The sequence below is a fragment of the Pectinophora gossypiella genome, chromosome 8 (assembly GCF_024362695.1).
Source record: "Pectinophora gossypiella chromosome 8, ilPecGoss1.1, whole genome shotgun sequence".
NCBI classification, from domain to species: domain Eukaryota; kingdom Metazoa; phylum Arthropoda; class Insecta; order Lepidoptera; family Gelechiidae; genus Pectinophora; species Pectinophora gossypiella.
The window spans coordinates 12,381,996-12,394,813 of record NC_065411.1 but is presented as its reverse complement, the minus strand read 5'-3'; the positions used below and the strand labels follow the sequence as shown (position 1 = coordinate 12,394,813).

Below are 12,818 nucleotides of genomic sequence, written 5' to 3'. Positions count from 1 at the left end.
TGCATGAAGTCTTTTACGAGTGTGGAAGAAGCGAAAGTTGCGTGTCAGGAAAAAAGAAAAGAGAAGGAAGAAAAAAAGAAAAAATCTCAAACATAGAAGGAAGAGGAAGTAAGGGGGTGTATGAAGTGGAATTCAATGTTATGCCTACAAGAGGAAATAGGCGTGAACTTAATATAACATAACAAATATAAAATATAAAACAAAAGGGAAATAGCAATAGTACAATAGGTGGTCTTATTGCTTCGTAGCAATCTCTTCCAGGCAACCTTTGAGCATAGGAGATACTTATGTATGATATGTTTAGGGCTAATGTATATGGATTTACAAGGAAACATGGCTATAATTTCGAGAATTTGGGATTGGATAACTTCTTTGATTTATGTTGAAAAAAAAAAGAGTATCTATGTTACAGAATTGTGTATTATTAGTGTACGTTGCACCAGGAGCCGTAGTAGCCCAGTTGGTAGAACGCTTGCCACTCAATTTGAGGTTACAAATTCGAATCCAGCATAGGTCTAAACCATTGATTGTCGAATCCGTTTTCGTAATTTAAACACGTCATAATAACGGGTTCTTACCGCGTTTAAATCAGGGATATGAGACTTCCGATTTTTTCACCCGTTATTATGTGTTTAATTATGATAATAACCGCGTAAACCTAAAACAATGAATTCGTTTTCGAATTCATGTTTGTATCATAAATGAGTATCACGTGTATAACGGTGAAGGAAAACATCCTGAGAAAACCCACATTCCCGAGAAATGCATTTTCGGAGGTATGTGACCTAACCTTTATTGGTTGGTTGGTTTTGGCTGGTTTTCCCTTCGCGGGTTGGAAGGTCAGACAAGCAGTCGCTTCTGTAAAAAACCGGATTTGACAAATTTTCAGGTTAGGTAAACGGCTCCCCGGTCTCTGTGAAAAAATGGCATAATGCCAGGGAGATGATGATGTCGCACCGACTTCCGTTCAGCCTTAAGTAATTATTTTCTGTTGTTTTCTAAATTATTCTTACAATTTAAGTGAGCAACAATAAAGCCAGTTTTAAGTCTTGAATGTATTAGTCAACAAGCGGAAAGTCAATGTTTCCTGCTACGAGAAATCAATGCACTTTACTAAGAACATTTCGTGCCGAGCTTTTCTGTCTGTTTGTTCCGCCTAGTTTGTTTACTTATAGTCTATACTAGCTGTATGTTCCGGTACCGACGCGTTTGTAAACCATTCGTGCAAAACGAAAAAATGATAGTCGACTTGTGAATGTCTCAGCTTGAAGATTACAAGAATACTTTTCGGTCTTGATTTTTATCTACTTAACTCTTTTCTTTTGCTTCTTTATGTTAGGAATGGTAGAAGAAAAACAATATTATGAAACTCCTTTACTTCAATATGTAATTTATTTACTTATTTATGCATCAATCCCTAATTTAAATACGAAATAAATTTATCTGGTTTTTATTTACATATATGTATGTAAATGACGATAAGCAGATGCAGGTAGGTATTAATATATATGACTAAAATTTTACTAACGTAACATTAATAACCTATATACGTTCTACTGCTGAGAACTGGCAGTGGGCAGGACACATAGCGAGGAGAACCGATGACCGATGAGGCGGAAAGGTTCTAGAATGGCGACCACGTGTTGGACGACGCTCAGTGGGTAGGCCCGCTACAAGGTGGACCGACGATCTGGTGAAGGTCGCGGGAAGCCGCTAGATGCGGGCAGCGCAGGGCCGATCGTCGTGGAGATCCTTGGGGGAGGCCTATGCCCAGCAGTGGGCGTCATACGGCTGATGATGATGAATCAACTGGAGGGGGTATGGAGGTGTTTGGGCTAGTAGCCTGGTACCAACAACTTAAGTACCTTCTGAAGCATAGAATCATTTTATTTTTTCGAACAATCAGGTAATTCCTGCTACGTTCTAGCCAGACAAAGGACAGTCTCACAAAATGATTTCGATAACGTCTGAGATTGGGAATGGAACCCCGACGTCGAGATCATGAGCCCAATACTCTAAGCAGTAGACTATGGAAACCGTAAACATTCTTAATTACCAGGTATCTACTTCTTTAGTTGTTATCTTCGTCTGAGATCGTAGCTATACAATCTAACAATAATTATGCAAAAAAAAAAAACGTATTAAATAATTTATGCATTCCAGTACAAAAATCATATTACCTCACAATGAATATAACATTCCGCGTGGCCGGTAGTTTTGCATGACATGCTGTCGTGCGGCGCGCCCCCTGTATAATTTATATTATGCTTTCACCGGCATAAATCTCGTGTAATTGCAGAAGTGTCATTAACATGATCCGACTAACGTCTTACAAGCGTGGTTATAGCAAAGTCAAAATTTACATTCAAAATCTTTATTTTCAGACTATTGTCCACAGATGCTAGTAACATAGTAGTAGTATATTCTAATGTTAGTAGACTAATATTTATTTATGAAAAGAAAATCACAAATTAGAGCCGTCTAGCGGGAGGAGGAATGTGTGCGTGTAGTCGCAACCATCGGGCCATCAATGGCGACTCCCAGCGGTCCACCCACACACAAAGAAAAGTCGATACATTTGGCGCTTTCGTGCAACGGGATAATAATTGCATTCTTCTTCTTATCGCGTGGGTTGTGAGGTGGAATACCAACCTCATCAGCCCTGGTGTCAGGGTTATTACTGAGCCGCCAAAGGCTGACATGGCTCATGTAACGACTACATACATCAGTAAGTAGTAACCGAGCCAACGGCTTAATGTGCCTTCCGAAGCACGGATCATCTTACTTTCGGCCAATTAGGTCAGGTGGTAATAATTGCATTAACATCAGGATTAATCATGTAATTTTACTTTCCGTGCATAATTAAATTAAATACCCTGCATAATTGCCGAATATTCATCGAAATCATTCTATGAATTTATCAGTTTATTGAAATGACAAGAATTTCCCGGGCAAATCGGACAGAGGGATTATCTCAACATAATGGACAATTGGGTAGTTTCCTAGATCAAAGATAATTCAGTCTTTATTTATTACTACTTACTTAATAAGACAATTCTGATTAAATAGTACTAAATAAAGACATATCTAAAGGTGACAAAAAACGTTTTCTTTTTTCTATTTAACTTATTTATGAATTTTAATAATAAAAAATGTAATAATAAGTGCGACATTTTGTCACGTTTATCTATGACGTCACAAGTTGTTGTTTTCATAAAAACTCCATAGTAATTTCGTGTTTTGACGTTTAGTAAAAAGTAACTGATTTGACTAGTTGGAAACTAGCCTATTGTTATGGGCATTAGGCTAATCCCTTGTCAACATAAAGTTCATCGTATTCATCTTAGGACGTCGTATCAACAGTGACTGCAAGTGGTCTTTGATTACTTGTGGCTCTCCCCACTCTATTAGGGATTACGGGCGTGGATTTGTGTATAACTGAGTTTCCCGAACTTCCCCTTGGTTAAGTATTTGATGTATGTGCTTCTAACTTTGATGCATCGGTAAATCGGGGATTGTCAATATGATTGAACTACGTACAAGATTAACTAAGACTTAATAGGATCTTCTAGCTAATGCTAGAAGCCTTTTTAAAGATAAGACGCTCTTCGAAGAAAAGCTGTACTACAGGTTTATGCGAAGAGCGAATGATTGCGCTTTAACTCACCACACTTTTGTGTTTCATCATTTGCTGGAAAAAGATGAAGAAGCCTCGCGCAGGAGCGCGACAAATAACCGATTTTACAAAGTAAATAATGATAAAAAGTTAATTAGAAACTGATTTAATCGAGTTAACAGCTGACCATTTACAACGTCTACAATAAACACAATTCCTTTCTACCCTCTCTATACGCGACTGTGCACTACTAATCAGAAATGTTCTCAAGATAAAATAGGAAAGTGTAAGTCAATAAATCGACGGGGAGGTATTTTGTCCGTCGGGAGGGTTGTTTATGTTTACGGTCAGTTCAGAGGCGTTTATTGCAGTGGGCTTTAGACATGAAATATAGCGCGAGGAATTCAGCCAAGTAACACAGTAACCCCGGCCCATTGGCTTCGGCCTGTATGTTCTCATTCGACGTATATCGAAATCGTGACCAGCGTAAGTGTGTCAGAATGGCCGTAATAAAGAAAATGTAGACAGTTATTTGATATTTCCGAGATTTCGTGCAATTGTGTTTTATTGTAATTAGAAGTTGCAGTTGTGTAAGGGTGCTCTCGACGTTTATGGAACAATAAACATGTTTGAAAGGTTTCTTAGAGAACAGCCTTTGAACCTACATGACTTTATTCTTTCGGTAGGTAAATTTTTTCGGTGCCGTCTCATAACGGAGGTTAGCGATCATGCAGCGACCTCTATTTTGTCCACAGCCGCACTAAATATAGTGCTCAATTTGAATTTGGAACTAGGTACTCTCGGAGATTCATAGGTAAGCCAAAACGTCTTGAGCCACGGAGTCCTTGGATCGTCAAACTTCTTTTAGTTGTAATTATCCTATCTGTAGATTTTTTATGTGCAAGTTCTTGTATTATATGAATAAAGTTAAAGACCGAATGTCCTTTTGTAATCCAAACCCTATTTCCTCTGGAAATCTTGGCCTTAGGATGTTAAATTGTATTATTTATGTTTCCAGTGCGCAGCTGGGCGCGCCGCGTGGCAAGAGGCGGCGGCGCTGTCAGTGGGCGAGGGCGGCGCGGCCGGGGGCGCAGCGCGGCGCTGTTCCGTGCTCGGCGACCACCCTACTGCCCGGCGCGACCCGCGCGGCAAGTGGATACGGAACAACCGGGTGAGATGATACATCATACTTATAGGAAGTGTGACGGCGGCTAGAGACGCGGTTCCGCGCTGCTCCGTGCCCCACCGCGCAAGCAAAACAAAAACGGATGCGTACTCGTGCATACACGGGCACAAAATCCCCAAGCTAAATGAGGACGCGCCGCGAACCCGTGAACTTCCCAGACTCCTGAACTTTTGGAAAAAGCTAAGTTGGCTAAGCCCTCTTCCACATTTGCAGCATAAAGCTGTCATAACGTTTGCTATTGACGCGTAGGCAGCTGCTCGGTCGATCGTCGAAGGCAGACTCCAAGTGACTAACATTCTCTTTGGCGGACTCAGAGATACACTAAGCTCTCTACCTTCCTGCACGAAGTTGACCAGCCTGCTCATGAACTCTAACGAAGAATACACATTATTCGTTATTTTATCACAAAGATCTCTTTTACCTGACTGCGGCGAAGGAAAAAGGATGGAATATGAATAAGGTTTTAAAAAGGATGTGCCTGTTCCCTCCTAACTTTGAAAACACTTATGAAATTTAACAAATGAGGTGTCACTGGAAGCGTCTTGAATGTCTAGTGGTTATTAAAGGTTAAACTTTGTGTATTTGAGGGATTTCGTGATGCATTTTCCAGGTGCGAGATGCGTCGTACTCGTCAGAATCGGAGTGTGAGGCGGAAGGCGCGGCGGGCGAGCCGTGGGGCGTGGCGCGGTTGTTGTACGCCGGGCTGGGGATACTCGCGCTCGGGCTACTCGTCTACTTCGTCGGGACTGGCGATAAGGTGAACCTAAAGCGGTTACTACCCAATCCACCCAGCACCACGGGTCACAGGTGACCTTGACGCATCGAAATCGGATGCTACTAGACTCGCTCAAGATCGTGGTTACCATGGTTACGGCCAGCGATTTTGATTGCCGAGCCCGTGACCTTGACGCATCGGGAGGAATGGATTGGCTTCTCGTAATAATCGCTTATGTGATGCTCAATGTGAAAATATGGCGCGACACACAATTACGAGTCCCAATGCAATTGAAGTGCGGGCATTCGAGAGACTTATGAAGGAATTGTTTCAAAATTGTTTTCGCGCCTTCACAATGTCGCCATTTCGTCACTCCATTTCACACAACAACATGACGAACCACTTCAATATCCTAACCTAACACCCGAAGCACCCGAAGGCCTTAAGACCAAAGGCACTCTATGTCCCAGCTCTCAGCCCTCTGCGCTGTCCCCCGGGGTGACAACTGCGTTAGGAGGGGCTGCTGGGAATAATCCCAGTTCTCACTAATTCTCTCGCTTAAATTGTATTTAAGTATACTTAATCATAATTTCAGGGTTTCAAGACGCCAGCGTTGCGGCTGGTGGGTCCATCGCTCATCGTGGCGGGGCTGGCGTGCTGTGTGCTACGGATCCTGTTTTGCATCTTCGCCAAGCCCTGCTGCCGACGAGCAAACAACTACAAGGAGAGCAGAAGGTATAAGGCTCTTCTAAGGGTTCCTGTGTTACGTGACTACCAGCTACATTGGTAACGAAGACTTCCAAAAAGTCTAGAAGTTTTGAGTCTCTTCTTAATTTATGAAAAAAAAAGAAAACAAATTCAAAAATATCGCCATTTCGTCAAACGTCTCATCCCTCTAAAACTACTGCAGCTTTTCACAACCTATATAGCCGGAGAACAGAGGCTCCAAGAAAAACTTCGGCACAAGGCCCTAGACGTTCTTTAGAAAAATCATAATATATCTGAAATGTAAAATATTTTGTTACTACTAAATACCTGCTTATACTCCGAGCGTAAATAAATAACATATTATAAGTACGCATTTTTTGTATCAATAATGTCTATGTCTACTCCCAGACTGGATGGTTGCGGGGAGGGCGAAGAGATGCCGCTGGCGCGCGGCCCCCGCGCCGGGCCGGCGCAGTGCTCGCCCGCGCGCCGCCTCGACGCGTCCTCCTGTGACGTGTCCAGCCTGTCCAGCGGCGAGGAGGACGAGCGCCTGCGCCGCTACCGCACACACGCGCCGCCCCCGCCGCGACCCATCACACACCAAGTACGTTTGTATTAGGCTTATCGTTATCCTGAGATTGAGTCTGGAATTGTGATCTAGACTGAACTGTATAAGTTAGTTATAAAAACAAAACCAGAACTAGATTACATCATTTAAGTAGTATTTGTATAATAAAGCATCACGCCTATCCTCCCCAAACGGGTAGGCAGAGGTGTATGGTATATACAGCCACTATTCGCCAGCTATTTAATTCTCATGTAATAGGGAGCGAGCGTATTGCAATTAACCGGGAACACACCTGGAAACCACGCGATATCTATCGAGTGCTATTCATATAGGTGGCCATGTATTGATCTATGGATGACTGTTGTATTGATATTTAATACTTACCCATGATACAGGGTGCCGTTCAGATCGCGGTGCAGCAGAAGCCAGAAAGCGGTAGTGGTAGCGGTAGCGGTAACGGCGGCGGCGGCGACACCCGGGCGAGCGTCCGCCGGCCGCCGCCGCGCAACGTCTCCTTCGCCGGCCCCGACGGAGAGCTCGTCCTCAGTCCCGCGCAACTGCGCTCCTAACCCTCAAGCAATAAATCTTATCGCAATACCCCCTTTTGTACTCGCGTGCACTCGCCGCCGCAGCGCGCTCAAACGCAGCCTCTGAGACTAGCGTCCCACCCGCCTCGACACTTTAACGCAGTTTCCAATAAGCAGACGCTCGAAACATTATGACACGCAAAGCAATAAAGAGTAATTGTCCAGGTGTTTTTTCAAATAGTGATTCGAACGCTTGTTTATTCTGAAACGTTTTAAGTTTCGAAGCAACCAGCGTCTAATCTCAGAAGCTCCGTTTGTTCGTAGACTGTCTCCGCGATTGTACTCTCTGGACAATGTGACTCTAAGCGATTCGCTTTGGATATCGGTCATGTGATATCGTGTGACTCTCGCTGTTTAGTTAAGTGAATTTTCGATTAAGCTACGACAACGTTGATAATTTGCACGTTTGATAATATCGCAAGCTCCTATCGTATATAATTTTAAGGATACTTTGCTGTACCGACCGAGACTCAATTTCAACTGGTTGTTATGGAACAACGAGTGACGGGCTACTTGACACCAGTTCGGCCATTCTTAGCTACTGGTCTGTCAACGCCTTTATTTGCCGTAGTCGTGTCCATACTGTAAGCGTTCATTCTAACTCTGTAGCAATTTGATACTGAATGTGCTAGTTCCATCCAAAGTGACGCCAACTAGGGAACGACATCGCGAGATCGCTGGCAATATTGGTTCTCCCTATAATCTTATTTACAACAAACGACCAATTATTTCACACTACGTTGAGACCTATGCTAAGTTACTATTGGCTTCATTTCCGCAATGAAATGCCTGCGTCTCGCGGATGTTCGCAACTAAATAGTGGATAAAATATAAAACATAATTGTGTTAATACTGCCTACTACTAGACGCGAATTTATATTTAAATATAAAAGTCATAAAATAGCGTTATAACTGACAATAATGATTGTTAACTGATGTATAAAGTGTTACGGCGTATGTGCGTTGATTTTATTTTGATTATGTCCAACAAATTGTAGTGGTTTATACGCCGAATTAGGAACTAGGTAAGTATTTCAAACTGAATACATGATTGAGGGTAAAGACTGCGCGCTAGTTCTTGACACTGGCTGAAGTATGTAAGCGGTGAGATGGGGAGGACGCGATTGTTTGAGTATCAAGGTGATTCAGTCCGACAATCAATATTTGTCTACCTCTTCCGTCCTGTCGCTTACATACCTCAGCCGGTGACAAGAACTTGAGCGCACAGTATAGAGATAATACACCACTGAAATGTTTTTATATTTATTTTATCGAGCAAACTAGGCTACTTTCTCTTGAGAAAAAATTGCTATGTTAAGTTAATCCAGAAAAACAAATGGCCTGAAAAGCAAAGCGTAGTTCCTAGAAGAATATTCAGATTGAGAATGGCATTGTACAGTACGTTTTAGTTCGGCGTATGAACCACGTATAGACACCAATGATATTAATATATTATACGTATAGTTAGCTAATTACATAAAGGTTGGTGTATAGCGAGTGATACTGTCTAACAGTAATGTTTTTATGTGTAAGTACTACGGTAATAACAATACTACTTGTGTGTTATGCGTGCATTGTATATGGCACAACATAGTCAAATACCGTTTATAAATATATTATATATTTTAGAAATATTTGCACCTTTAGTAGTGAAATATTAAAATGTATATCTGCAGATTTTAGCTAGAATATATTTATGACGGAAACACTTTTAAAAATTGTAAAGTGTTTTTAAAATTCGAAGTTAAGTTTCTATAAGACGAGACAGAAATATGTACCTATTGTAAAAGTTTTTGATTAGTTTTTGTCAATTATACCTTTGTAATCAGATTAAAGTAGTTATTTTGGATTATTTAAATCTAAGAATGGTCAATTACTTGTTCATTATTTTTGGGATAAGAGTTGAGGTTTCGCTTCATTTTCCTTAACACCTGTATTATCTATATTTACATTTAAAGTCTAGAAAGTAATCGCCATATTAAACGAGCTACAACATTGGGACTTCCACTGAGACGCACGATGCGACAACGTAAATACTTCGTGAACACAAACAAGTTATATATGTACGTATGTGTATATATACACTGTCCTAATCTAAATAGTGCTAACCGTAAGACGTGGTTACAGCTTACGTAAGCCTAAATGATTCTATTGCCCAGCATTACTAAGCTCATCCATGTCCGTAACAATTTTTTCGTAGAAATTTAAAGAAAACTTGAACGTTTTTTTAACAGCTGTATTGTCGTATACGCACGTAAGCCATATAAAAACCGTTTCAGTATAAATAAACCGGCAATATGTACCCATTTCATATTCTAGAATCCTCCCTTATCGTAACGAGTCCGTTGAAGGCCCAATGTTTTTGATGTGATTTGTAGTGCTAACTCCATTACCTAATATTAGACCGTAGCTTCATGTAACGTAGTCTTTGAAATCTAATAAAATACTTTTTGAGCCAAATGCAGTTTAACCAAAAACAATTTATCTATAAGCAACTCTTGCTTGTAGACACAACTTTCAAAGCGACATTTTTAAAATACTGTGCCGTAAATAATGGAATATTTATGAAGCTGCGGGCCTAGTAGATAAATCCCAAAAAAAAGACCTTTATTAAAGTCGTTTTCGAAATTGTAAACACCAAAATAAAATGTAATAGACGTACATAAATAGATGTTAAGAAAAATATGAGCTTCATTTAGACTAACTGGGCTTGTGTAACGAATTGTGTGTTAACAAAATAGTTCTACCATTTTACATCGTCACCTTACCTACTTTAATTTTCTCGTGACTCTTTATACTTGACACGATATTTATATTTATACCTAAACCTCATATTATTTTTGTATGTTTGTTTATTAGAGGACGCTTATCCTACTACATTATCACCTTTTGCGAAGCGTTTTGATTCTACAGAAAGATACGATTATAAGCGCACAGACTGGTGACAGGGTTTATAATTTTATTTTTGTCTATCGGCAGGCGAGTTTTAAACAGACAAAAAACGTTCGCTTGTGAATACTTGGACATTCTATGGCTTTCCAAAGTATTCCGCAAACGATACAGTTTTCGACGAAATCAACTATATTTTACAGAACGAAATTCGTCTGCTCATTTACCTATTAAAATAATGATAGACTATTTTATAAAGAAAAAAATTTGGATTATTGTCTACGTCAAAATATATTTCTTATTAATCTGCACCTACTTGTTCATTATTATCTTCATCAAGTGACACTTATTACTGTTTCTTTGAAATCGATGGTATTTGTATTGTGTAAATAATATATAAATGAAACGGTAAATGTTTAAGTTTACAGTTGTTTAAGAATGAAATGCAATGCACCAATATTACGTTCCTTTAGCATTTAAAGTGAATATACAAGTATAGTGAATGTTCTACTTGAAGTATGTTTGAGTTGTACAAATGTTATTTTTAAATTAATTATGCCAGCTATAGACTGTATAATATCTTACTCTAATACCTACCAAGTTCATCGCGACTTCAACTGCGCAACTATTTGAATAATTACTTATATTTATTTCAATGTAATTTGAAACTATATCACTGTCAAAAATGTTACAAATTTTAAGTGCTTCCAATAAGCTTGCGTGGTCGGCGAATTTTCCATGTTTCCTAAAAAGTGCTGCTTAATACGACACTAGATTCGGTTGATAAGTTTCATGGCCTAAGTTTATTTGCACGTGGGTCTCACTCGCAAGATTAAATGTTTCTTAAAAACTTTACAGCCAGATTGAGATCCATTTGCAGTGAACACAACCTACAAATCTTAAAATATTTTACGTTTAGATTAGCATTATAGGTAACCGTGATTAAATGTGGAATATGAATACAAGTTTGAAAACCTGATAAATGAATACTAATGATAAGTTTTAATAATTAGTCATAATTTTATATAAATAGCTGCTTTAACCTAATACTGTATAATAATTTATTACTTAATTTTATGTATTTTTTTCTGTTACTGTTATTTCAAACTTGCTGTGACTAGTTATCAGAGGTTCTATACGAATAAACTTTCAGAAACTTGAATACGATTGGTTGTTTTATGGCGTCTTCAAACTTATCGACTTAAAATCATCAATTTTTCAATAGTTTTGGAATCAGTACCGCCATATACGATCTGTTTCACATGCTTATTAAACAGGTGCCGATTTTACTTCGTTAAGTTTGGAGATTTATCTAATGAAATGCATAGGAAGTGATAAATCTTCAAAAAGTGTCGTTATTGATAAAGCTCCGATTTGTAAATTGAGGTGTCTAAGGCTTAGAATCTCACGACAAATGCAAAATTTTACCTTGTATTTGGGTAATAAACCCAAATTTCTTCCTTCTAATCTGTTTTCTAATAAATGTAACTGTGGGAATTGAATCGTGTAAGAGTCGATGAAGCTTTGTTACATCGAACGTGTAGTTTACGTTAAGGATTGCACCGTGTGCAAATAAAATGAGACGTAAGTCGGTTTTTTAACTGTATACCCGGTGGTTTATTTATAGTGGGAAATGAGGCCATTAGCTGGCAACATTAGTAACACTATGGCGGGAAAAATACATTTGAAGTAACCTAACCTAACATAACCTAAATTTTTAAAGTTACTAAATAAAATATGAAAACTGCACTTTCTTCCAACGCCTGACAAAAATTAAAAGCGAGCTTAATTTATATTACAAGAGATTTCTGTATATAGATCTCTTTGGCGTTTAGCCGCCATGTTGTTTTGCCCACATACTATTATTCAAAATGAATGCTATCTGCAAGTAAGGCATACAATTAAAAAATCGACTTATAGAATGACCACTGTGATTAAAAATGTTGTTTAACGTGAGATTATGAAGTGTTAAAATAACCGTTCGTATTAATTGGAAAATTTTAATGTCATGGCGCTCAAACGTTAAAATATAATAGACTTTTTATATAGAGCAATGGAAAATAAGATATAATATATGTGAATTGTTTTGTTGTGTTATATGTAAATAATTTGTTTGTCATACCATGTACCGTTCATTACATCGTTTGTATTTATTTATAGGCATTGGTGCATATCATGTGTATAGAGCAGATGATTAATCAAATAAATTAGAACGAAAAATATAAAGTGTTTTCATTCACTACTAGGGACCAAGTCTTTTACTTTTAATTTAATTATAACAAGTATGACCATATGAACTAGTAAATTATAATATATTAGCGACTCGCCCCGGCTTCGCTCGGGTGCAATGCTGAGGGAAAAAATATTTACATCCAATTAAAAACCTCAAAAATAACAGTATTTCTCCATTATTTAATGGATGTTATTATACATATAAACCTTCCTCTTGAATCACTTTACCTATTAAAAAAAGCCGCATCAAAATCGGTTGCGTAGTTTTAAAGATTTAAGCGTACCTACATAGAGATAGAAAAAGCGACTTTGTTTTA

At 38.9% G+C, this 12,818-nt stretch overlaps 1 protein-coding gene across 1 annotated transcript in view; it reads left to right on the top strand.

The window, feature by feature from the left end:
- Nucleotides 1-12,451, top strand: part of LOC126368659 (uncharacterized) — a 43,905-nt gene extending 31,454 nt beyond the window's left edge. The window contains exons 3-7 of the mRNA XM_050012749.1: nt 4,635-4,787; nt 5,413-5,559; nt 6,113-6,252; nt 6,634-6,829; nt 7,189-12,451. Of these exons, the coding sequence (XP_049868706.1) occupies nt 4,635-4,787; nt 5,413-5,559; nt 6,113-6,252; nt 6,634-6,829; nt 7,189-7,362 (810 nt within the window). The 3' untranslated portion in view covers nt 7,363-12,451. The remainder of the gene's footprint in view (nt 1-4,634; nt 4,788-5,412; nt 5,560-6,112; nt 6,253-6,633; nt 6,830-7,188) is intronic.
- The last annotated feature ends 367 nt before the right edge of the window (nt 12,452-12,818 follow it).